This window comes from Ceratotherium simum, chromosome 1 (genome assembly GCF_057802395.1).
Source record: "Ceratotherium simum simum isolate JZ-2026a chromosome 1, ASM5780239v1, whole genome shotgun sequence".
Taxonomy (NCBI): domain Eukaryota; kingdom Metazoa; phylum Chordata; class Mammalia; order Perissodactyla; family Rhinocerotidae; genus Ceratotherium; species Ceratotherium simum.
The window spans coordinates 96,670,207-96,697,683 of record NC_141900.1 but is presented as its reverse complement, the minus strand read 5'-3'; the positions used below and the strand labels follow the sequence as shown (position 1 = coordinate 96,697,683).

The 27,477-nt window shown below is 37.2% G+C and overlaps 1 protein-coding gene across 2 annotated transcripts in view; it reads right to left on the bottom strand.

Annotated features, from left to right (window-relative positions):
• MGAM2 (putative maltase-glucoamylase 2) overlaps positions 1-17,409 on the bottom strand; it is an 83,276-nt gene extending 65,867 nt beyond the window's left edge. For both annotated transcript variants that reach the window (XM_087431879.1, XM_087431883.1), the window contains exons 1-8: positions 17,304-17,409; positions 12,938-13,017; positions 5,285-5,408; positions 5,058-5,167; positions 4,574-4,728; positions 3,557-3,728; positions 1,548-1,647; positions 700-812 (exon numbers count right to left, since the gene is read on the bottom strand). In XM_087431879.1, the coding sequence (XP_087288005.1) occupies positions 700-812; positions 1,548-1,647; positions 3,557-3,728; positions 4,574-4,728; positions 5,058-5,167; positions 5,285-5,408; positions 12,938-13,017; positions 17,304-17,409 (960 nt within the window). The remainder of the gene's footprint in view (positions 1-699; positions 813-1,547; positions 1,648-3,556; positions 3,729-4,573; positions 4,729-5,057; positions 5,168-5,284; positions 5,409-12,937; positions 13,018-17,303) is intronic.
• Positions 17,410-27,477: the final 10,068 nt, after the last annotated feature.

Sequence of the window (27,477 nt, the reverse complement as noted above, 5' to 3'; positions counted from 1 at the left end):
GTTCCCTAAGAGCACCTGCTCTCCAATATGTGAGTCCCCTCAGCACGGTGCCTTCTCTCATGCCTCTGAATCCCCATACAGTTTATTTGCACCTCATTAATGACATTTATTATATGGCGTTTCCTAATACAATTATTTCAGGCTGTGTCATATTTCTCCTGATTGATTATAAATCCACTGGCATCTGGGATTATAGTTCATATGTCTTTATGTTCATCTTGAATGAATCACTTCATCTTTCTGTACCTGAGTTTTTTCATCTGTAAAGTAGGAAGTTTAGGCTAAATGATGTCTTAAGTTCCTTCCTGTCCTACAGTTTGAATCAAAAATAAATAGCACAATTCCTTTTACATGGTTTCTTTTCACTAAATTTCTACTTATTGAATAAACGAATAAACTTTGCTGATTTGTGGCCTTGGATCTTTGGAATGAGTGATCACACATGGATGGACTATGAGTACCAGCAGGTAACTGACTTATTTTTGCATTTCTCAAGCCTTGTGCCTCTTTAGCATGCAGAAGGCACCCAATAAATGTGCATCAAAATAAACATACATGAATAAACATGAATGAAAGACCCTCAACCCCAGCATTTATAATCCATAGTTTACGCATAAGTTTTATTTTTCTCTTGTTAATTTATAATGAGTGTATGAGATAATAGCTATAAATAATAACTACCTAAACGCAAAGCCATACCTCCAGGTATTCCTGAACCACTTGTTCTGGAGTGTCTCCCAGGAACACATAAAAGTCAAGAATGCCCCCGATGGTGCGGTAAGTGATTGCAGGAGCGGGCTGAAGGGTGACCTCTGAAAGGATTAAAACTAGAGTTAGAATTTTATAGCTGAAATATACTCTTCTGAGGTATCCAAAACAGCCTCAGGCTCATTTGAAAGAGATGAAAATCACACATGTCCTTTTTTCAGATAATTGCTGAAGTTAATCAAAATATTAAATGAGCAAAACACCAATGAAGAATTGATTTTTTTAAGAGCAAGAAAAAATTCTACTTTAATCTGGCCATATAAAAATACAAACATCTGGGATTTGCAAGTGATTTAACCTAAAGTAAAAGTTTTTAAAACCTTAATAGATGAGTTTAATGACAACAAAGAATAAAAATAAACTCTCATTAGAGCATCATTAGTCCAGAAGCTGGAGAAGGAAGATTCTAGAGGGATGGGAAGGGATGGGCTATGACCAACAGTCTACAAAACACAGCTTGTTGTCTAGAGATGGACAGCATGGTTTACATGTTGAAATCTACAGCTATCTTTGAAACGTGTCTATCAATTGATTCTATCTACAGAATATTGTGGGAAACATTACATCAAAAGAGAACGCTGAAGCAGTTTTCAATGAAAATAGCTTTCAGTATGAACTGGATTTGTAGACAGGTTAACCTATTTTCGGGTTCCAGTTTCTACAGAAGCATTCTAGGTCCAATATGCCTTCTGTTAAACAGTGATCTCACCATGAAAGTCATTTTTATAGAAGCAGCGTCCCAAAACTTATTCCTGAAAAGATAAAAAGATGCTTCCTACCCATAGCATTACTGTTCAACAGAAAAACCCCGAAAGAGGAGCCGCTGGTGTCTTCAAGGCACAAGAAGAATGTATGAGCTCCATATAGATTAATCATGCCCTGCCAAAAAAACGAAAAGAAATAATTGCCGTTTATGTTGAACATGTTTTTATTCACCCTAAAACAAAATCAAAAACCATGCACAACATGTACTTGGTCAACACTTGACATAGTTTAGTATTGTACCAAAAAGGTATTGAAATGGTAACATCAACTGGTAAATGGATCAACAAAATATTGTACATCCATACAACGGAATACTATTAGTAGTAATAAGAAATGGGATATTGAAACACGCTGTAACATGACTAAACCTCATAAATGTTATGCTAAGTGAAAGAAATAGGCACAAAAAAGATATATATATATATATATATATTGCATGATTACATTTATATGAAATTTCCAGTAAAGCTCCCTGAGTGATGTTGCAAACTTAGACCCTAGCGTAGGGCAAAAGTACTGATAATGATAAACTCCAGGAAAGGAGCAAAAAGAGATATGTTACTTTGCAGCATGATATAAATTAGAGAAGACAAGCAGGCCTATGCAAAATAAGCTAGATTTAAAATTATAGCCAGGAAGACTCATGGCATCAACACTTGGATAGAATACAGACTAAATTAAAAATATTGAAAAGAAAGAAGAAAGTGGAGGTAGGGAGAGAAAGAAAAGAAAGAAAGGAAAAGAAAAGAAAAGAAAAAACTTGAATCTAATCTGTAACTATATAACTCAAGAATTTCAGCTGTGGAAAGCTAAGCTTAGTATGATGCTTAGCATTCCACGTTTGCCAGGGTCCTTGACGAAGCATTTTAGAGATTGTGCTGGCCATTGTTCTTTGTTTTGTTTGGTTCAATAAGTGTGCTCCCTTCACTGCATCAGATACTGATGGGTGAGCCAGTTAATGTGCTACTTGCTTTTTTCTTCTCCTGTGGAATATGAATGCAAAATTTCAGTTCCTTTGCAACGTACGTCAACCTGCAACTCTGGCACAGATCTAAGAAACATCATCAGCATGAGGGAGGCTTCAGGACATGCTCTACAAAGCCATGCTACGTGTTGTCCATGGACTGGTACCTCCCCCAAACTTTTTGCTTTAAGTTAGCAACAAGGTAAGTACAAAAATCAAGAGAAAGAGTTTAGAAACTCTTTTATAGTAATTTAAAAGAGTAATTTTATGCCTGTTCAATCTAAAATTCAGACTTGTATTTTGTATGTCTTTGAGTATTTTTCTTTCATTTTCTCAGTAATATATTTTAATTATATTTTACAAAATTACTGCCCATGCTGGACTGAAAGAAAGAGAAAGAAGGGGGGGTGAGAGAGAGAGAGAAAGAAAGAAACAAGCAGAGAGAAAGAAAGAAACAAGCAAAGAGAAAGAAAGAAAAAGAAACTAATCTTTTACTACAGATAAACTCTTCTCCCACTTTAACATGCAGGTGATTCATTTGTGGATCTTGTTAAAATGCAGACTCTGATTCAGTAGGCCTGTGCCACGGCCTGAAATTCTGCATTTCTAACAACCTCCCAGGTGATGCCAACTCTGCTCTTTCTGGAAGGTACTTCAATTAGCAGAGACCTAGAACAATATTGAAGCTGCGAAAAGAGGCATTTTTTTATCTACAAAGTTCTACTGAGAACGGCTCCTGGTGAAGCTCTCCCCTAGATAACTACTCAGTTATTAAAGACAGATATAGTTATTTTGCAGAAGTATTTTATAATATATATTAGGCTAAAATATAGTCATTAAATTATAAATTTAAATTTCTTTTAAAAGGGAGATGTTTTTAAAGATCAATATATTACTAATTGTAAGTTTATAAACCTCAAGAACAAGTACATATTCTCCAACTCAAACAGATCTACATTGGGCAAAATAATATATAGATATAACTCTGTAGGTTACTTTCTGGAAAGGAGGGAAGATATTCCCCACTGTGAGCAATACGCAGGAGGAAGGGCACCTCACCTCAGTGGGGGTGGCGTCCCGGGTGAAGATGGGCCAGGTCTTCCAGGTCATGTTGTGGCGGTACTGCTGGTGCACGTGTTCCCCGAGCCCATACACGTTGGCGCTGGGCAGTCGGAGAGACAGCTGCAGGTACTGCTGGGCGAACTGGAGGGGCCCGATGCTAGTGTCCAACCTGGGCATGGAGGAAGAGCGAGAGTCATCCAACAGCTCCCTCTGCCAGGAAACTGCTCCTTTCCCTGTACACTTTGAGAAGAGTCGTTTCAGGTGTTATCATCCACTTTCATGCTACCTTTGAAGGCCTTCCTAGGGTGTCCCTGGTTCTTTATTTCTAGAGGAGCATAGCACTGGAGATGTGATACCAGAAACTTGCGTTGGATGACTGGGGGAAGAGAGTAATGCAGCCTTGCATTTGCTGTGCGTCTACTTCATGCCGAGCACTACTCTGGGTACTTTATAAATGTCATCTCAGTACATGTAGCAACAGTGGATATTTTGATTCCCTTCCTATGGGCAAGGTCTCTGAGGCTGATGAGGCGAGGTACTGTGCCCAATATGACACAGCTGCCTGGTGATTTGCTGGTGCCAGGATCTGAATACGGGTTTTACTGACATTAATCCCTTTATTTTCTCCAGTACAATTTATGGTTTAAGCTCCAGTGGTTGTTAGGTGCTTGATAATAGATTTCTCAGGAAACAATAATTTGGAATGACAAACAGTGAAGTTGAGTTCTGTGTGAATGATAATTCAAAATAACAAAATTCTGTATTTCGTAATATCCATGAACAATAAGTGTATTTATATAACTTAGCAAACTAGCACATGACATTTTAGTATTCTTTGCTCTGCAATCACGACAGATTAATGTTGTTAATGATTTACAGTAATAGCTTTGACATTTTTCTGAGGTTCAAACGTTTTCCCAAGTCATACTTATCTCATCGCCCACCCACAGTAAGTCAGAATAAATGTCATTGGCACTGTATATTCAGAAATACAAATAGTATTGAAAAGCTCACAAGACTCTTCCATTGCTCGTCCTCATTATTTTGATGCTGAAGGGTTTATCAATGACCTCTATGCGATAGCTCAAATTGGAGGTGCTAGCAGTCCCATTAAACAGCTTAATATTTTCATGCGGGACTTCATAGCGTATGTTATTGAAATCAGTGATCTGTCAGAAGAAAAACAGAAGGGACAACTGCAGATAAGACACTTTCTTGTAGAGCAACAAAAGGTTTTCACTCTCAAACAGCCCCCAATGAGAGTATCTTCTATGTCTTGACCCTGTGTTTCCTGATTTGTGAGAAGAAATCATCCAATCATGTATCCCCCATCAAATAAAAATTAGCCTTCCCATCCCATCAGAAGATTCCTGCAGAGAGGAACAGCGGCATCTCTGCCTCCACATCTCTATGCAGTGCATACAGGAGAATGATCCGAACCCAGTGTAGGGGCACTGATTTCTTCAGAGATATATTCAATGATAACTACGAAACCAACCTTAAAATGAAAACGATTGGATGTCTGATATTCAGCTGTGAAGAGGGTGTCGTCGACATCATATCCAAACAGAGATGGGGATGACAACCTTTTCAACTGGGCAGTAAACCCTAGGGGTGGGTGGAGGAGAAAGAGAGAGAGAAAAAAGCTTACAGCCTTTATTTTGCAGTTAACTTATCTGAGCCATAAAGAATTGTTCCCTGGGGCAACATTAGGCCAGTGCTCACCTGTGGTTGTATTTTTATAGCCATTGTTGACTTCATAGCCCCAGTTCCTGGGGAAGAAGCATGAAGGGACATCAGTATCTGGCCCAGGATTCCAACAGCATTTATGTTGCCACTTGCAGACAGCCTGTAACAATGGCGGAGTTAGCATTATAGGAAATGAAGGAAGGAAAGTATTATTTGTCTATTTATCTATAAACAATTTTATCCCAAGAAGAATTTAAGATACGTCATAAGTACATTCACTCATTTATTTATTCTTCTTTTATTTATACATTTGTCCAGCCATCCAATATGCATTTATTACTTACCAGACAAGTAACTAATAATACAGATAAATAAGACACAGTTGTTGCCTTCAGCAAACTTATAGTCTAGTAGCAAATACAGACAATTACAGTATGATGAAATGAGTTCTCCAATAGAGTGTGCCCAGGGGCAAAGGGAACACACATCCCCAGCCTAGAAGGCTGCAAGTGGCGTAGGGAGGGCTTCCAGGTAGGTGAAAGGTAAGCCCAGTCCTAAAGCACCAGGAGGGGTTAGACAGGTGAACAGCAGAGCAGTATTTCAAGCTGAGAAAGCAGCAAGCATGATAGACTCAGAAAAATCACAAGTTCCTTGTGCCAAGAACACTGAGTAAAAGAAATGAGGCTGGAGGCACACAATATCCACACTATGAGTGAGCTGGGTGCCAGACCAAGCAGTTGTGACTTTCTCATAAGGAAGAGTCATGGAAATGGCTACCAATACAGCATGAAGAAATGCATTTCTAAAAAGTAAGGAAAGTAAAGCAAAGGAAAATAGATAAAATTAAGATAGAACTAAGACAGACAGTGACATAAAAAAATTCACAGTGTCCACAAGGTTTTTAAAATAAACCACAGGTGTTTTCTCAGAGTGGTTTGATTATAGATTTACAAAATTATTTTTATTTGTTGAGATGTGTTTTCTAAAGGTCCTACAATTTTCAGATTAACTGATATAAAAAAATTATTTTGTTATAATGAATAAAATAGGTGGCAAATTGAATCAAAATGTTGAAATAAACACAGGCTTCCACCTTTCTACCCAACTAAATTTACATGAAGTGACAGAAGCGTCACTAAGGAAAAAATTACAAATCCATGATAAAACAGCTAAATATAATGCAATATGGCAGACCAGAAATGTTATGAAATTCCTGAAACATAGAAAATTGACTTTATCAAACACTAGGGAAAAATATGTTCATAGTGTAAGACACAAGAGGAGGGAAAAAATTGCTCCAAGCCGAGTCAGTGCTGAGAAGTGGAAGGGAACCTGGGGCATAGTTTTGGATGATTAATTGGGAAGCTTTAGTATAAACATTAAGCTGCCCAATCTGACATTCCTTACAGCTGTCGGTAAGCTCTTGCTAACTGGTAGGCATCCCAAAGTATATGTTCATGGACTAAGGGGGTGAGGAGAGATGCTGGGAGCCAGAAGGCATGCAATGCACCAGCTGATAAACCACCCACCACCCCCAAACAGTCCCCATATTCTCTCCATCAGTCCTTCCCTCCCCTCCTAAATACTCAGTGTGAACCAAGGTAAATAGGACCAGCAGTCATAGATAATTACAATCAAGAACCACCAAACATTTGAGAGAAACCAACACCATGATAGAAATGCATCAAACTTAATAAACGGAAGAAACGAATTAGAGGGAAAAATTAATAGGAAAAATACTACAAGTCTTCAAAATAAATATAATTATTATCTTTAGAGAGAGGTACACAGATGTTGCTTCCATTTAAAAAACAATGGGAAAGTTAAGGTATTGAACAACAAGATTTAAAACTCCTTAATATTTGGACCAAATAACAAAAAGGAAACAGTGAAAGAGAAAAGTGTCAAGACAAAAAAAATTGCTTTTAAATCAAGTTTAGGATTATCCCAGAACATGATGCACAAAGATAAAGCAAGGGAAAATATGAGAGGAAGAGTAAGTAAAGTGACCAATGGACTCAGACAACAACACTCAAGTAGAAGATTCCAACAGGAGTGAAAGAGAACATGGGTGAGGGAAGGGGAGATCAAGAAAGAGAGAAAGTGATGTTATCTATAATGAAAAACTCAATGTACAACCCAAGAAACTACAAAAGGACAAAATAAACCCACAAAAACTACATGAAAATTTAGGAAGAGTAAAAGCAACAATTAATGAAAGAGAAAAGAAGCAAATATCTACAGTCATCAATTCAAAATGTGAAATGAGTGCCTACTGTGTTCCATGTATTCACCTAAGTCCACATTGACATAGTGCTGTCAGCAAGTGAGGCAGACACCACCAGTAATTAAACAGACCTTGTTTCCACTACTGATTTGAAATGCCATTTTTATTTTAAACTAAATTTAAGTGCACATCTGAGAATATGAACACATGTTTTGGGACTTCCCATTAAATTCCAATGGCGTGTGTATCAATTGCTGCTATGATTCCACGCTGATAATTACTATAGTGGGAGGATATGTTTTGTTATTAGTTTGGCAGATCATGAAATCTAAAGGAGACTCTTTGAAAAGATCAAAGAAATATGAATACCTTATAAGTCCTATTTTGACAGAAAAGGAGGGAAACAAGATTAGAAACAAAAATGGAGAATGACAACAGATATATAGGATTTTTTGACATAAATAAGAATTATGAGAAAACTATACAAATATTTGCCAATGAATGTGAAACTGTAATTTGAATCTTTAAATAGTAAAATATTAAATAATCAAAATTAGATAAGAAGAGAGAGAAAACCTGAAATGACCAGTGGCCATGGGAAATTATAAGAAGTAGTCAAAGACTTTTCCCTAAAAAAATTATACCTTTCCCAGATGATTTGGAGAATAGAATATTCTCATTTCATATATATTTTTTTTTCAGAACATAGAAAAAGATGGAAAGTTTTCTGATTCATTTTATTAAACTGGAATAATTCTGGCAAAAAACTGGACAAGGAAAGTCCAGAAAACAACCAAACAAAAATATATAAGCCAATTTCACTTAAAAAACATAGATGTGTGGGGCCGGCCTAGTGGCATAGTAGCTAAGTTCACACGCTCCACTTCGGTGGCCTGGGGTCCATGGGTTCAGATCCTGGGCGTGGACCTATGCATGGCTCATCAAGACATGCTGTGGCAGGTGTCCCACATATAAAGTAGAGCAAGATGGGCATGGATGTTAGCCCAGAGCCCATCTTCCTCAGCAAAAGGGGGAGGATTGGCAATGGATGTTAGCTCAGGGCTAATCTTCCTCACCAAGAAAAAAAATAGATGTGTAAAATTTTAGTAAAATGTTAGCAATTTAAATTCATTAGTGTATTAAAAGAATTAATGCATAATAGCCAAGTAAGGGTTATCAAGCAAAAGGTAAAATAGTTCAAAATTAAGAAATCTTTTAATATAATTCACAACATTGACAAAAGAAAGTCTTATGATCATCTCAACATAAACAAAGTATTTTTAAAATGTAATAATGTGGTAAATTTAAATGCCTTAAATTTAAAAATCAAGATATAAAATAATAAATAGTATAATCAAATTTGCATTAAAACAAAGCAAAAAATATATAAATATGTGCAATATATACAAATATATACAAAAGAATAGAAAGATTAAGAGAAGGATACGCATAAAGCTATTGACTTGACTCTGGGAAGCGGATTTGGAAATAGAGAGGAAGCATTATGAATAGGGACTTTCCCACTTTATTCTGTACATAACTATAATGTCTGAATCACTCTTATTAAACGAATGTACTCAGTATAGATTTTGTTACTAAAAAGAAATAACACGTCACAAAACTACCCATTTGGAAAAGGTACTATAGTACTGAGAAATATTTTAGATGTTAACATCTGATGTAATCGCTCTGAAAAACCACAATATGGATATAACTTAAATCAATGTTTCATGCCTATTATAAACAAAGCAATCACATTATAACAATAAAATCTTCTTAAATGCGCTCATTAGTTCTCAAAATATATAGTTAATATTCCCGCCTCATCCTCTTCGGATGACAGAAAAGGCTGGAGGGGATGAGTGGAGAAAGAGTTGGGGGTTCTAGGTAACCTCTGGATGACTGATTTTCCTAAATCTGAAGCAAACATTAAGTACCTCTGCTACCTCTGAAACTGAGGTCTGTAAAGTCCAAAAGGTCAGTTTCATTGTCATAAATTGTTCCAAAGTCTATAGACCTCTATAAAAAGCGGTAGGACAAGAAATCCAGTACATTCAGATAAACACAATATTTTTGCATGCAGTTTGCCCTAACATCCCCATTGCAGTTTTAAGTCATTACCAGCATCCAAGACATCAAAGGTTAAACCTTTGAGACATATATATCTCCTTCTTCTTTTCCGTTTCCACTGTCATCATAGTAACATAGACCCTCATAAACTCATGCCTGGATTATAGCAGTTGACTCATAACAAGTCTACTTATCTCTATTCTTTCCTTAACATCAAATTTTTCTAAAGAATATTCTCCAGTTATCTTCCAAATAGATTTTTATGTCATTTCCCACTCAGAAATTATTAACTAATAGAACTTGAGAATTGAAAATTGACTTGGAAATTATCTAATCCAACTTCCGTTTGATGCAAGGACTTTTTCAGCAAAGTCTCTGATAGATGCTTAAATTCTGTGAATATTGTGTAGCCAACTTTTCAGCAGAGTCTCTGATAGATGCTTAAATTCTGTGAATAATGTGTAGCCAACTTCTTCCAAAATCAGAAATTCCACTTTCATAATTCTTACTGCAAAGTTATTTTTTATGTTTAGTTGAATTCAGTCTCCAGAAAGTTCCTACTATATAGTAAGAACTACTACTATAGTTGCATATTGCCTTTTAGAGAAAATATGCCAAACTATATTTAGAAATTAGAAAGAAAAAGGATTCTGAGTGTTACAAGACAGGGAAAAAAAAGAAAGCATATTGGAAAAAAATTTTAATGGTTCATGTTAGCAGGTAACATTATTGCATAAGAAAAATCCAAAAGAGTTTATAGACAAACTGGGAGAATTAATTAGCAAATATCAAAAGATTTCTGGTCACAAGATCAATATTTAAAAAAAAAAAATTTTAAATGTATATGCCAATAGCAGCCAAATGAAAAATTAAAATTTAAAAATAATACTTAAGTAAAATCAAACATCAAATAGAAAAAATTTGGAAAATATTTTCAAGATCTCTATACCTAAAACTTCAAAAATAAAAATCTCAAAAAATAGGGCGATATATCATGTTCTTGGATTAGAATATTCACTCTTGTAAAGATGATGTCTCCAAAAATTAATCTGTAAATTTTATGTGATCACAACCAAATTTCCTGTAGGTTTTGTGAGGAAACTGATAGGCTGATTCTAAAATTTATTCAGAAATCTAAAGGATCAGAACAGGTTAGGCAATCTTGAAGAAAAATAGGAATGATTTGGAGGACTTACATAACCACATATCAAGACCTATTGTAAAGCTGTAGTAATTAAGGCAGTGTGATATTGGCAAAAGTACAGACATACTAACAATGGAACAAAATAGAGATTCCAGCAACAGACCCACACAGATAAAGATGTATGATTTACAGTAAAGGTGTCACTACAATGCAGAGGTAAAAAGATGGTTATTTCAGTTAGTGGTGATGGGTCTATTAGAAATTCAAGAAAAAAATGTTTGGACTCCTGCCTGATACCATACACAGAAACCAATTCTAGATTGATTAAAGATCTAAATTTGAAAGATAAAACAACAATGCTTTTAGAAGAAAATATAGGAATATATTTTTCTAGCCTTGGAGTAGGCAAGAATTTTTAAATAGAATACAAAATGCACCATTAAAAATTGATAAAGTGGATTTTATTAAAATTAAGAACCATTTTTCATCAAAAGTCACGATTAAGAGAGTTATAAGTCAAACCACCGAAAAAGAAGATACTTAAAATTTATATATGTAACAAGAGATTTGTATCCAGAATATATAATCAATTGCTACAAAGCTATAAAATATCAACAGCCCAATAGAAAAAACTGGGCAAAAAAAACTTTGAAAAGACACTTCACAAATATGATTATCCATCTAACCAATAAGTATATGAAAAGGTGTTTAACTTTATTTGTCATGAGGGACATACAAATTAAAACCACAAAATAGTTATATTTAAAAAGGAGAAAACACCAAGAGTAGGTTAGGGTGTAGAACAACTGAACTCTTGTATACTGCTAGGGGGAGTGTAATTGGTACAAATACTTTGAAAAACTATTTTGCAATACCGGCTAAAGACAAACATTTACATATTCTTTGATTTGGAAATTCCATTCTTATGTATCATTATTTTCCTAGGATATAATTATATACTTAATAACTCAAGGAAAAGAACTATAAAAACCATTTTAGAAACAATAGGAAATTTAAGTTGAATAATTAATATAATATAATATATATAAATATAATAAATATAAAATGTTCACTAGTAATAAAAGAAGCATTGTGTAAAAAAAGCACTTGCTAGAAAATATAATAGATTATATCTACAATAGAAACTACGTATACGAAATATCTAGAACAAAACTTCATAATGCATATGTAATAAAATGTATGTTAAGAGAAACATAAAACTCAGTTGGGAAATATACATATACAAAAAAAGAGCTGAGGGGCCAGCCCAGTGGCATAGTGGTTAAGTTCGCATGCTCCACTCCAGCGGCCTGCAGTTTGCAGGTTCAAGATCCCAGGTGTGGACCTACACACCACTCATCAAGCCATGCTATGGCAGTGTCTCGTATACAAAATAGAGGAAGATGGGCACAGATGTTAGCTCAGGGACAATCCTCCTCAAGCAAAAAGAGGAAGATTTGCAACAGATGTTAGCTCAGGACTAATCTTCCTCACCAAAAAAAAAAAATAATAATAAAAAAATTTTTTTAAAGAGTTGAAATGAGACATTCTATGTTTTTAAAATGGAAGATTCAAAATTATTGAAATGTCAGTATTGCCTAAATTCAACCTAAAATTTAATGCAGTCCTAATTAATATCCCAAAAGGGTATTAAGGGATATAGAATATAGAACGTGGCATAAAATAATAAAATCTAAATATATACAACCTTTAAGATAAAGTCATAAGTCACAACTAAGCAGGGTTCAAATAGTTGATATTCTCATGGAAGCTACTCAAGGAGAAAGTCTATGTTCTTTAGCCAATCTTCATTGGGATCTCTTGCCAGTAACATGATTCCAGAAGGCCTTGTTATAACAAGTCACTTGAGCTCTACAAGTGGCTCAGTCATCACTATGTGCTTAATGGTTTCTATCCTCAAGGAAAAGCCCACATTTAACCTTTCCATGGCTATCCTTGGAATCAGACTCATGACACATTTAGCAGCACTGGGACCTCTCCCTGCACTCTGGACTTTGGACCCCATGAGCCAACACTCTTGTTAGTTCCTCCTCCTCTTCCCTTTACCCTCCCCTGCTTCCCTCACTTCCTTGGTGTTGCTGTTTATTTCAATAAGCCATGGAAGAAATAACTCCAAACAAATCGGAGGCCCATAATCCACTCCACCACCACACTCTTCCCACTTCACACACTCATTTATTTTAAATAAAACCCAGCAGGCCAACAGCAGGGAGCCCATTTCTCTGACCTCTGTCACCACCTGGCCAGGCGCGCAGTCTATCCTTTCTGATTCAGGGATCTCCGGGCACTCTGGAGTAAATGAAGTATCTGCGTAGGAATTAAAGGACAAAGTTGAAAATCTGTAGTGTAATCACAGTTCCAGGAAAGAAGAAGGCAAAGGTAGAGACTTCCAGCCAATCTCCAGTCAATCATCACCAATAGTTGGCATCTACATTTGCACCGACGTTTAACACTTCTCCAAGTGTTAAACACATTTGCTTTTTGTTTGGTTGGCTTTTATTGAGATATACTTCATATACCATAAAATTCACCCTTGTAAACTGTACCATCCAATGGTTTTTCGTATTTTACGAATTTACACAACTAATCACCACTATCAAATTTCAGAACGTTTTCATCACATCAAAAAGAAATCACACACCCGTTGGTGGTCACTTCCCATTCCCCTCTTCTCCCAGTCCCTGGTAAACACTAATCTACTTTCTGTCTCTATGGATTTGCCTATTCTAAACGTTTCACATAACAGAAATCATAAAATATGCGACCTTTGGTGTCTGGTTTCTTTCACTTGGCATAATGGTTTCAAGGTTCATCCGCATTGCAGCTTGTAACAGTACTTCATTCCTCTTTATGGCTGAATCATATTCCATTGTATGGATATAACACTTTTTTAAATCTATTCATCAGTTGATGTACATTCGGGTTGTTTCCATTTTGTGACTATTATACAGAATTCTGCTATGAACGTTCACATACAAGTTTTTGTGTGAACATGTTTTAATTCTCTTGGTTATATACCTAGAAGTGGAATTGCTAACTAATATGGTTAACTCCTATCTTCAACTTTTTGAGGAACTGCCAAACTCTTTTCCAAAGTGGCTGTACCATTTTACATTCCCACTAGCAATGTATGAGGGTTCCAGTTTCTCCACCTCCTTGACAACACTTGTGATTGTCTGTATTTTATTATAGACATTTTAGTGTATGTGAAGGGTATTTCATTTTGATTGTCATCTCCCAAATCACTGATGGTATTGAATGTCTTTTCATGGCTTATTGGCTATTTGTACCTCTTCAATGAAGAAATGTCCGTTCAAACCCTTTGCTCATTTTAAAAATTAGATTCTTTTTCTTTTTCTTTTTGAATTGTAAGATTTCATTGTGTATTCTGGATACTAGACCATTATCAGATGTGTTATTTGCAAATATGTTCTTCCACTCAGTGGGCTGTCTTTTGACTTCATTAATAGTGTCCTTTGAAGCACAAAATTTTTCTTTTTTTTTTTTTGTGAGGAGCACCAGCCCTGAGCTAACATCTGATGCCAATCCTCCTCTTTTTTGCTGAGGAAGACTGGTCCTGGGCTAACATCCTTGCCCATCTTCCTCCACCCTACATGGGATGCCACCACAGCTTGGCCTAGCAAGCGGTGCGTCGGTGCGTGCCTGGGATCCGAACCGGAGAACCCCGGGCAGCGGCAGCGGAGCGCGCGCACCTAATCGCTTGCGCCACTGGGCTGGCCCCCAAAGTTTTTCAATTTTGAAGTCCAATTTGCCTATTTTTCCTTTGCTTGCTACCTTTTGAGTGTCATATGCAAGAAATTGTTGTTTAATCTAAGGTCACAAATATTTATGCCTATGTTTTCTTCTTAGAGTTTTACAGTTTTGGCTCTTATATTTTGATCATTTATCTATTTTGAGTTCATTTTCATATACGATGTCAAGTAGGGATCCAGCATCATTCTTTTACATGCAGATATCCAGCTGTCCCGCACATTTGTTTTTGTTTGTTTGTTTATTTCTTGCTCTTTTTCCACTCGCTTTCAACAAACTATGAGGTAAACTGGAAAGATATTATTGTCCCCATTTGAAATAAAGACCATCACTCAACATTGACTATTCTTACTTTAGTTTTTATCACCTTTGTGACACCACGTCCCCCCAATATAACAACATCAGAAGTAGGATCTGGTTCAGGGGGCTCCATGAGCCACCCAAAACCCAGAATTCTCTCTGAAGCTTGAGGCAACAGTTACTGTGTGTATAATAGGTGCCCTTCACTGTCTTTGTTTCTATCCAAAAAATACCTCAAAATATCTCCACTATCTTTATGTCTCTATACTTATTTGTGTATACATAAATGAAATTTTGTTTTAAAATTGGGTTAAAGACTTAAACATAAGACTCCTGAAACTGTGAAACTTCTACAAGAAAATATAGGGGAAATGCTTCAAGAGATTGGTCTTGGCAATGATTTCATAGATGTGACACCAAAAGCACAGGTAACAAAAGTCAAAATAAACAAGTGGGACTACATCAAACTAAAAAGCTTCTGCACACCGAAGCTAACAATCAATACAATGAAAAGGCAACCTAAGGAATTGGAGAAAATATTTGCAAATCGTATACCTGAAAAGTGACTAATTTCTAAAATATATAAGGAACTCCTACAACTCAATAGCAAAAACAAACAAAAAACAAATAACCTGATTAAAAAATAAATACACGTTTTTCCAAAGAAGACATACAAATGGCCAAAACAGGTATAAGAAAAGATGCTCAATATCACTAATTATCAGGGAAATGCACATCAAAACTGCAATGAGATATCACCTCACATCTGTTATGATGGCTGTTATAAAGGAAACAAAAGAGAACAAGTATTGGTGAGTATGTGGAAAAGTTGGATTTGTTGTATACTAGGGGTGGGAATGATACAAATTGGTGCAGCCACTATGGAAAACAGTATGGAAGTTCCTCAAAAAATTAAAAATAAAACTACTCTATGATCCAGCAATCCCACTTTTGGGTATTTATCCAAAAGAATTGAAATCAAGATCTCAAAGAGATATTAGTATTCCCATGTTCATTGCAGCACTATTCACAATAGCTAAGATGTGAAAACAATCCAAGTATCCCTTGACAGATGAATGGATAACGAAAATGTGGTATATACATATGATGGAATATTATGCAGCCTTAAAAAGAAGAAAATTTGCAACAACATGAATGAACGTTGAGGACATTATCCTAAGGGAAATAAGCCAGTCACGGACAAATACTGCATGATTGCACTTATATGAGGTATCTAATACAGTCAATCTCATAGAAGCAGAGAATAGAATGATGATTGCCAGGGGCTGGGGGGAGGGGGAACTGGTGTGTTGCTAATGAACACATATAAAATTTCAATTATGCAAGATGAATAAATTCTATATATCTGACATACAACATTGTGCCTATAGATAACAACACTGTGTGGTACACTCAAAAATCTGTTAAGAGGGTGGGTCCTGTGTTAAGTGTTCCTAGTACAATAAAAAATTTAAATAAAAAAATTCCTTTACAATTCATGGAAACACATCTTCAAAAAACATCTCGAGAAAAGTCCCATATGTTAAACAGTTAAAAATGAAACTACTCTGCATTAACTAGAGTATGTTTTAGGATGAATGCAGGTGTGAAGATCTAGTTTTATGCTAATAAAAGAAACTACTTATTCATATACACTGGATAGTAATCTCATGCGACTTATTACCCAAAAAAGTTTTTATAGGGGAAAAGTAGTAATAGACTAAACACAGCTTATACCACTGGTTTTCAAATCATCTTTCAAAGTCATAATTGTTTCTAGAAAGTGCCTTAATGTTTGCTGTGGAGAGTGGTGAAAAGAGATTGAGTAGGTAGGGCTCTGATGTCAGTATGATTTCTTTTCACCACATGCTTAACCTACAAAGCATTTATAGACTTATAAAATGAGCTTTATCAAGCAGAATAAACCTCAAATTCGTTCTAATTAAGAATAGATTTTTGTATTACACATATTATTTAGAGTATAATGTGTGCATGGAGGAGAAGGCATTCTGTTTGATGCTTCTATGAGAGAGAGAACAGTTTCAAAGTTATCTATGAAGAAATCATAGATATTTCAATCAGAATACCGGCTGGAGGCTAACTGTAATTGACATATTTAGGCCAAGGCAATCAGCCCTCAACTCCCTGTAACCTAATTTCCTTTTCCATAATGTAATGGGATTGGGCACTGTTACCTCAACTGTTCTTTCTCCTTGAAGGCTCTATTACTTTCATGACTCTGAATTGAAGGATAGGCATCTAGTGAGCCTAATTTTGCATCTTGTTAAAATTGCATCAAATGGCACCTAGAAGACTTTGAATATCATGAGCATTCAAGGTTTAGTTGCAGAAAAAGAACACATCTTTTGGAGATGGCCTTAAATTAGTTATAGATGTGCATTTTGAATAACGCAATGTGGTGGGATGTTGAAGTTTGAAGGAATAAAATTATCTCTTTGGCGTCTAGAGGGGACTTCCTTTACCAATCCTTCCAACCCAGCAGCCACAAGCATCTCCCTTACCTGAAGGGTTCTGCAAGATGAGAATCAGCAAGAGGATATCGAAGGCCAATATTATTATGATGAAGATGATCAGAATGACTTCCAATACAGTACACTTACTCGCCATCTAGATGGACACAGATAATGAGATTAAAGCAAACCACAAAGCCCCATTAATCCAAAAGGATAGGCATCATGATTAGCATGTAAACCCCTTTTCAAGATGACTTGATTATCAGCGTTTCTCTTCACATAATGCAGAGACTATTAGTTTCTTCTCATCACAGTGTCTCCAATTAACCCTAAACTGTGCATCCAACACCTCTAGGGCTCTTGCCTTTTTTTGTCTGCAGAGGGGTTGATATTGTCCAAGAAAAAATATATCAGACATAAAGAATCAGAGGGAGACAGAGAGGAGTGGAATGGAGTACAGGAGAAAGAAAGATAGGGGGTTGAGATGGCTGACAAAGCCCTTTTAGATGACACTTTGATCTTCACACCCACTGTGGGGTGGAGCGGAGGTTATACACAGGGAGGGAAAAAGTAGCAAAACCTGAATCCAAGTCTTCTATTCCAGTACCCATGCCGTGATGCCGAGGTGCTTGACTGTTTAGAGGTCACTAATCTTTTTAAGAATCTGGTAACAAAAGTGAACCTAATCCTGATCTCCAACATAACACTTGTTTGTATGTTCACAGCACACAAACCCGTGTCAATCTGATGGCTCACAGTAGCCCCGAAGATCATGCATAGACCCAAGTTTTAAAACATATGGTCTATTATAGGTCGTACTGAACTGGGAGTCAAAGAACTTCAATTCTTGTCCTGGTTTTCATAATAACAAATGGGCATTTGGACACGCATTTCTTCATCTACGAAATGAGGTCGGATTCTGGATATATTCTCACTCTTCTGCTCTAATTATAGTAAATCTAACGTTATATATATATGCCTCGTGATTTCATGACAGGCCTCAAATTCAGTGACTCTCATCACCACTCCATTCCCATCATCCCCATATGTTGGCTATACCCTGAAATTTATCACCTTCCAGAATTGTTCCACTTCTGAGCTCTTAACCTCAACTTCCTGTCTACTGGTCAGAAGTTTATGTCCATGTCCTTTTACTCTCTCATTGAATTTTTTCCTTATTCTTCGACAACTTTGAGGCTTCTGCTCTCTTTCATTTCCTTTTAATCTCTTAACCCCTCCTGATTTTTATCCCAAACTGACATAAGCCTCACTGTCTATTTTTGCTCTCATCTTCCTTGCTCCCTCATCTGCTAACTGAATCTATATGATGAAACTATAAGTCCAAACATCCGCCCTCTGAGCGTATGTACTTGGCCCAATGTAGATACCACTGGGTTCATAATCTCCCAAATACACTGGGGCTGCAGACTGACTGACAAGCCTGCCAGCTTCTCTCATTTTGACAGCAGAAATTTCAAACACTGATCCTTATTTTCAAGCCCCAACCTCTGTCACCTACGCTCTTACTCTCAGCCAATATCATCTCCCATGTCACAGACAAAATAACTATTTTGAAGAAAATATTTCATCTCCCTGCTTCTCAACCCAAGCTTTTCTATAAAAGTTATCCATGTCTAGGTAAATTCTTATCTTTTCCCTTCTCTTCTCAATGGAAGAGTTTTCCCTCCTCTTGTCTAAGCATAATCCTTGGATCTATTCTCTAAATCTCACAGGCTTTGAATTTCTCAAAAATCTATATTCACCAATTGTCTTTCTAAAATTCTGAATTCATGAAAATTCAGATTTTCATGGTGAAAAACCCATTTCACCAATTATCCTTCTTCTTTCTTGCATTATCAACCTCTTCCTCTGAACTTGCTCTTTCCCTCATAAATAGATCCCAAGTCACCCTGAACTCTGTTGATGACTCTGTGTTCTTCTCTAGGTACCATTATAACTTTCTTTTTCCTATCATGGGTAACTTTCCAAAAAGATAATTCCACACCGTCTGCATTACCTTCCTCATTTATTACTGGCATAGTTTCTGTTTCTTGCATTCCACTGAAACTGCTCTTGCCAAGGTCACCAGTGACTTAGCTGCTGAATACAATGGACACTGTCTTAATCATCTAGCACTATCAACTACTTCCTCCTTTTTGAAATTCTCCACCTTTGGATTCTTTGATATCATTCAATATTGGTTTTCCACCTACTTTTCAGGATCCTCTTCAATGTTCTTTGTAGTTCCCTATTTCATTAAATATTGATATTCCTTATATTTTCATTATAGGTCCATTACTCACTCTCCTTGAGCAAGCTCATATGACTTCATATAACATCTGAGGACAATCCAACCTGTATTTCTAGCCCAGAAATTTAGATTCATTATATTCAACTGCTTATTAGATGTTTCACTTAGATGTCTCATAGACTTAACCAAATTCAACATGTTTAAACATGAAATCATCTCTCCCCACAACCTAATCCCAACTTCTGCCAATTCTACCAAATTGGCTGCTCCTCACATAATTAATACCTTGAGGAACAGAATCACAATTTCTTTTAAAACTGAGGTATCTTCTTTGACTCCTCTCTTTCTGTTAGTTCTCACAGCCAGTTACCAGTTCAGTCAGACTACTTTCCCAGCATGTTGCAAATCTGTTCCTTCCTCTCCGTCCCTTCTGGAAATGCTTTAGTCAGGCCATCATTTCTGGCCTGAACTGCGGCCACAGCTTCCCCAATGGCTCCCTGATCCTGCTCGTTCTGCTCCTGAAGTCCGTTAGACACACTGCAGCTGGACTGACCTTCCTACAGCATCAACAGGATCATTTCATTCTCCTACAGTCAAGTCTTCAATAGTACTCCAAATAAAATATAAATTCTTTAGCATTGTAATCAAAGATCTTCATGACACCTCCTATGCCCAGCTGCCCAGTCTTTTCTCTCCCCTGTGTTCCAGCCACACCAAACCAACATTTATACAGTAAAAATCTATAAATTGATGTGGACAAAGAATTTTCTCTCTCTTTCTCTCTCTTTTTTTCTTCTCCTATCTTTTAACTTTCCATTTCCCTGCATCCCTGCTCTTCTCAACCCAGCCCAATGCCGCAACCATTTCTACAAGTATTTTCATATGTGTATAGCTTCACCTTTTAATTGAGGTAGCCTTTAGGTTAATGTTTAATAAGCCAAGAAAAGAAGCACCTTAATGGTGAAATGGGGGTGAGGAGCAACATCTACAGACAATTTGCCAAGAGGTAGTTTAGGATTGGAGTTTGGGATTGAAGTTGAAGTTTATTAACTATCCTTTCCTATTACCCTAAATCTATCAGGTGTCCTTCCACTGATCTAAATTATTCAAGAGTTTACGCTAATCCCCAAAGGGTACATGTCATATTATTATGTTCCCATAAAATTTCTACATCAAAGTTGATCAGGTAGGCATCACGATCCCATTTTATAAATGAATGTTAAGGAATTTTGTCTAACCATGGTTAGTGGTGGAACTGAGGCAAAAACTGAGATGCCCTGCTTCTTAAAACTAGTACTTGAATACTCTCACTCTCTCCACAATGTCTCCTAGACTGCGGAGCTCAAAGGTCTAGAGGCTAAATCTCCAGTGGTGGAATTTCACGCAGTGAAAGAAGTCTGAGGGACCCACCCCATATGCTCGCAACGCGTGACTTAGTTTCTTACACATACAGCCCACGACTCACTACCACAGCAAATACATTGTCCATTAATTAGCTTCCTTCTCCCAGTGTTGTTTCTCTCCATGGGGAGAATTTCTTTTCAGCATCTACGAACCAGAAGCATGCACCTCTTCCACAGCTCCTTAATCCTCCATGGGGAGCAGGTTCAGCACCTGTGGCTCAAAAGTTCAGGACACTCTGGGGAAAACCCCAGGCATTTTCTGCCTATCCAGGCAGAGGGTAGGAGTGGGGATTCCTAAAGGTAAAAATTTATCCCCACTTAGAAACCCTCCTTGCCCAAAGTCACTTTTCTGTATCAAACAAAATTTTAGAATAATTAAATCTAGGTTATTAATAAACGCCTCAATAATTGTATAACCATTTCCCTCTCTGCCGGAAGAGATGTTTTCACCTTCCTTCCAATCCATGCTACTTTCTGCTAGCTACTGGAAGGATACCATCTGTTTATTCTTTTCTTGGTTTCTCTCAGTGAAAGAGGATCATCTCAGAAAAGACTCGCCCCATCTGTCCCCCAAACACTCTCTCTCTCTCTCTCACACACACACACACACACACACACACACACGCACACACATCTCTGCTCTCCAGTCAGCTCATGACTCCATGCACTATCTCATCCCAACTCCTCATCATCTATGGAAAAGGAAGAAAATATCAGGTCCAGAAGAAAAGTATGTGTTGCCCAGATCACTTAGAAGAGAAAGAGAGATAGGATATTTCACAAGAAGAGAGGGACACTGCTTGTTCCAAGCACCATCTGCATCGGAAAAGTACGCACCTCATAGCCGTATCTTTTTATTTGCTGTGTGAGTCCCTTGGTGGTTCTTGAGGAACACTGATCAAAGGTGACTGGGCTGATGTAGCCAGCTTCTGCCAGGATCAATTTATTACCCTGTAATGCTGACCGCAATTGGAGGAGAAGAGTGCATTTTCCAACAGACCATAAAAGGCCCCTTGCTTTCCTGTGATATGGAGAAAGCTCCATTTGTTAAGAAAAGAGGAAGGCGGGTTTATTCTAATCGTTATGCCTCCTCTGTGTTCCTGTTCATATCCAATTACTTTACTTGTCACATTATATTGTACTTGCTGGTCTGTCCATGTAGCTTAAAGAGCTCAAGAGCCAGGGTCTTACCCATCTTGTTTACTGTCGTATCTCCTGTGCTTAGCACTCTGCCCAACACCCATAGATATTTCTTAGTATAGAGCTATTTGTTGAATAAGTGAAAAAATGAATAGCTCTTGTTTCATCACATTGTTCCTTTCTCCATTTTTGTCTCCCAAAGTTCTCATGGTATAACTCAGATTTTCATTAATTTAAATAAGATTTCCCACCAATTATTTTAAATAAAAGAAGCACCATTAAAATAGAAATTATATCATCTCAAAGTGGGAAGACACCTCTACTGGATATTTGTCATGCTCTTTGACTGCTCAGCACCTTTAAAAAACTCTTCCAATACTTAAGAAACTTCCCTCCTTGAGAATTCTGCCTCCCCAAGGAAGAGCCTAGAAATTCTCTTTCACAGTCTCTCTTTCAGTCGAGGTAGACGCAAGTGGTCTGTGCTTGGCCAATGAGATGTGCCTGTGATCCAGAAGAAAGTGGAGAGAACAAGGAAGTGCCATGTGGAATCTAGGATGGTGGAGAGACATCGGTTCAGAGGTGGCAGGGACAGGGGACCTAGTGGCGTCCTATTTTCAGCATTGGGGGTGCAAGTTGCCAGACATGTGCTAAGGGCAGTGGCAGTAGAATCTCCCACACGGCAATTGGGCTGTTGTCGCTAGCCACATAGCCTGCCAACTTGATGCTCTAGTCTTCCTGGAGTTTCAATGAGTCACTAATATCTTTTAAAATATTCTTTTCTTCTTAAGCTAGCTTAAGTGTTTTTTTTATTGAAATATAATTTGCATATGATGACATTCACCCTTTCAAAGTGTTCAATTCAGTGGCTTTTAGTTGTGCAACCATCATCACTATCTAATTCCAGAACATTTTCATCATCCCAGAAAGAAGCCATATTAGGTCATTAATCATTAGATCATTAATCATTAACTATTAAGCCATGACTCACTAGTGCTCATTTCTCATTCCCCCTCTTCCATCCCTGCAACCACTAATCTATTTTCTGTCTTTATGGATTTGCTTATTCTGAACATTTTGTGTAAATAGAATTATACAATATGACAATGTGTGCCCATTTGTGTCTGGCTTTTTTCACTTGACATTATGTTTTCAAGGTTCATCCATGTTGTTGCAGTTATCAGGCACCTGCAGGTATCAGTACTTTATTCAATATTATGGTTTTATTCTTTACTCTTGTTTATGGCTGGCTCATATTCATTACATTGATATATCACATTTTGCTCATCCATTCATCAGTTGGTGTACCTGTGGGTTGTTTCCACTTTTAGGCTATTATGAGCAATGCTGCTATGAACATCCATGTGCAAGGTTTGGTGTGGACATCTATTTTCAATTGGGAATATACCCAGGAATGGAATTTCTTGATCACATGCTAACTCTGCCTTTAACTTTTTGAAGAACTGCAGAACTGTTTTCCAAAGTGGTAGCAACATTTACATTTACATGAGGGAATATAGTATATGAGGATATATAGTATACACAGGATAATGCATATTCTACATATAGCAATGTATATGGATATGCCATCTTTTGATGTCATCTAAGATCCATAAGTAATATAGTACCCACAGTAGTCCATGTTTGCTTCAAATGCTCAGTGTATGGCAAGTATGCACGCACACACACACACACACACACACACACACACAGAAACTTGGTTTCTGCCCTTATGAACTTCTGGAATGACATCCAACTTATCTTTTGCTCTAGTACAAGAGAATCTTTGTTAGAGGGAAAATGTACCTGGATCTCATTTCAAATTGGGACGATATCTTGGCAGAAGATCAAGAAAGCAGATTTTTGTTACACAAAATCTTTCTATTCTTTGTGGGATACTTTGCTCTTAACTCTCCGCATCCCGTGCTCATTTGTGACATCATTCACAATGCAATGCTAACCGACAATCCCAGCTATAACCTTCCTACAGTGCAGAAAATAGCTAACTATGCCATCCCCTCTTGCTAACTAGCAATTGGAAGACATTGGTCACATGCTTGTGTTGGCTAATGAAAAAGTAACAGAGACATTTTAAAAGAGACAAGCATGTGACCCAGTGTCTTCCAGTAGTTTATTAGAAGGCATGGTGAAGTTAGCTACTGGCAGAACTCAAAAAGTAATCAAAGTAAGTAAATGGTTGGATTCATTAGGTCAGAAACCAACAATATATATGACCCTTAACTTTCAGAGCACCACCCTCCAAGGCCAGATGCAAAACTCTCAATGATGTTGCTTCAATGACAAGAAGGGAATGTTGGTGACACCTGGACCATATCTGCCAAGGCCAACATGACCTTGTCTTTATAGGCACCTATGATAATTAATGTTATGACAAGGATGCTTTTAATAAGAAAAGGGATGAATTTCTTCCTCTTTAAGTGAAAGGGTTTGGGATTGTTATTTTTTATTTTGGCACACCTATGAAGAAATAAAGTGGATTATATGATCTGGAGAAGACAGAATATGTCAAAAGGACACCAGCCTTTTCTCTAATAGCTGGACAGGAGTTATAAATGTAGGTCCATGTTGCAGGGGCTGCTCTGGTATAGCCACAAATGGATATGGCTCCAGAGCAGTGGTTCTCAAAGCGTGCTGGAGACCAACCTCTGGGACATCCTTGAGACCTTTTCAGGAGGTTTGTGAAGTAAAATTATTTTCATAAAAACATTAAGAAGGTATTTACCTTTCTAAGTCTCTTTCTCTTATGAGTGTACAGTGGAGTTTTCCAGAGGCTACATAACAGGAAGTATCACAAAAGATTGAATGTAGAAGCAGATATGAGGATTCAGGTTTTCTTCTATTAAGCCAGATTTTAAAGAGATTTGCAAAAAATGTAAAATAATGTAACTCTTCTGACTAACTTTTTTCTTTTGGAAAGTATAGCTATTTTAATTTTTAATGTGATAAATATCCATGAATATAACCCCATAAACAAAAACTCTTGGTATCCTCAGTAATTTTCAAGAGTGTAAAGAGGTCCTGGGACCAAAACACTTGAAGATTGCTGATCTAGTGCACTGATTTTTAAACTTTTTACATATATATAATATATGTAGTGTATATGAGGATGTATATATATATACGTGTGTGTGTGTATATATATATATATAAATCCTTTATTCAAATAGAATTCCAGTATGTAAATAAGTGAATGACTGAAGCCAGGGTGTGGTGCTCCAAACCCTGCCAATCCACTTTCTCCCCACTCCTAGAGAGCAACAAAGATTTCTGGGGCTCTGCACACCTCCGTAGTTTGGAAATCACAGCTTTAGTCTGCGAAATCCAGCATTTTGCAAATGAGGAAACATGATCCCAGAGAGACAATGTGACTTGACAAAATCTCCTGACGCTAAGGATTGCGTCTGAGTTTTTCTCACTCAAACAAAAGCTGCATAAAATGCCCTGACCAGTAGACCTAACACCTGTGATGGGGCGAGGCAGGATGCAACCATACACTTAGAGATGGACAGCTCTGCTCCAGAGAGAGAAACTAAGAGAGCCACAGACCCAACTCCTCCACTGACCCATTTTCCCAGAGCTGCTAAGAATCTTTTTAATTCTAAACTAACAGTCTTCATGTCCATATGGAACTGGCTGCTTAAAAGCAAAAAGGAGGAACGAATTCAAGAGACAGGTGACAGACTGAGGCTTGGGAAGTTCTGCAACTGTCACAGCTACATAGGGTCTGAATTGCTAAACTGAAGTCTGGGAAGCAGACATGCCTTCACCTAGGAGTTCTTGAACTGGGGTCCTCAGACCTCCAAGGGGTATAACGTGGGGAATCTGTGAATATAGATGGGAAAAATCATCATTTTTCACTCATTTCTAACTGAAATTTAGCATTTCTTTGAATTACGAATGTAGATAACAGAGCACAGTTGTTTTAGCAATACACATGAGTTTTTAAAAAATAGAATCAGATATTTTCATATCACATTATGAAATTGCAATAGACATCTCAAAATGTTGTTTATCAATATCATCACATTGAAATTATGACATTATCAGTCCCACTGATAGATATTGTTATTTAATATGATAACTAAAAACCACCTCATGTATTACTCTATTACATTTTTTAATATTTGGATAAGTGTATTTTCGTATATAATAGAAAATTACTTTTAAATAGTATGCCCTGTACTTTATGCATTTAAGAACATCATTTTTGGGGGGCGGGGTTCCCTAAGTCCACCAGGCTGTCTCTGGGGTCCATGACACTACAAACACTGCAAACTCCTTCACGCCTCACTCAGGGCCTTGGCGATCAGGATTCTCTAATAACAAAAGCCTCTCCTTGACCACTTTGTGGCAGCCAGAGCCAATTTCCACCAATATGTCTTTGATGATAAAATATTTCTCAAATATATAAATAATGCTTGCCTCCTGGTAGCCTTCCTGGGTTGATTAGAGGAAAGCTGACAAGCTTTCTATCTCTTTGATCAAGGGATTCCACGATTACTTTTCCATGTTTCACTAGTTGCATAGTTAGCTCAGGCCCTCATCCAAAAGCCCCTTATTTTGATAGTTAGAACATTAACCCAATTTAACAATGTTGTTTGTCTAGCCTTACGTGGCTGACACATGAGTACACAAGCAGAGTCTGGTTTCCTGGTATTAAAAAAAAGAAAAAGACATACGGAAGTAAACACATGCATTTCTAACACACTCATTTTCAAGTAATACTAAAAGTAAATATCCTTGTTTAACATTAATATATAATTTCTTTATCCACAATTTTAACCATCAGTGTTTTGTTTTATTTTATTTATTTATTTATTTATTTATTTGTGAGGAAGATCAGCCCTGAGCTAACATCCATGCCAATCCTCCTCTTTTTTGCTGAGGAAGATCAGCCCTGAGCTAACATCCATGCCAATCCTCCTCTTTTTTGCTGAGGAAGACTGGCCCTGGGCTAACATCCATGCTGATCTTCCTGCACTTCATATGGGACGCTGCCACAGCATAGCCTCACAAGCGCTGCGTGGGTGCGCGCCCGAGATCTGAACCCAGGCCGCCAGCAGTGGAGCACGTGCACTCAACCACTACGCCACGGGGCCGGCCCCACCATCCAGTGTTTTAAACAACAGTGCTGCAAATTCTATTTTTGCCAGATGGTATTTTACCGAATGAAGCAACTGCTATGATGATTAAAACATCAACAATCTAAGTACACACTTCCACAAACCTAACCCGCCAGAGGTGTAAGGAAAGGGCGGACAGTCATAAACCTGATCATTCCATTGGTGGTTTAGACTGCAGGGACTCTGATGCCAAAGAGAACAAGACCAGCTTACAAAGGTTTGCTGAACAAAAAGCAGCCTTCATCCCAAAGGGAGAGCCAAAATATCACAAGATTCAAAATCACTGA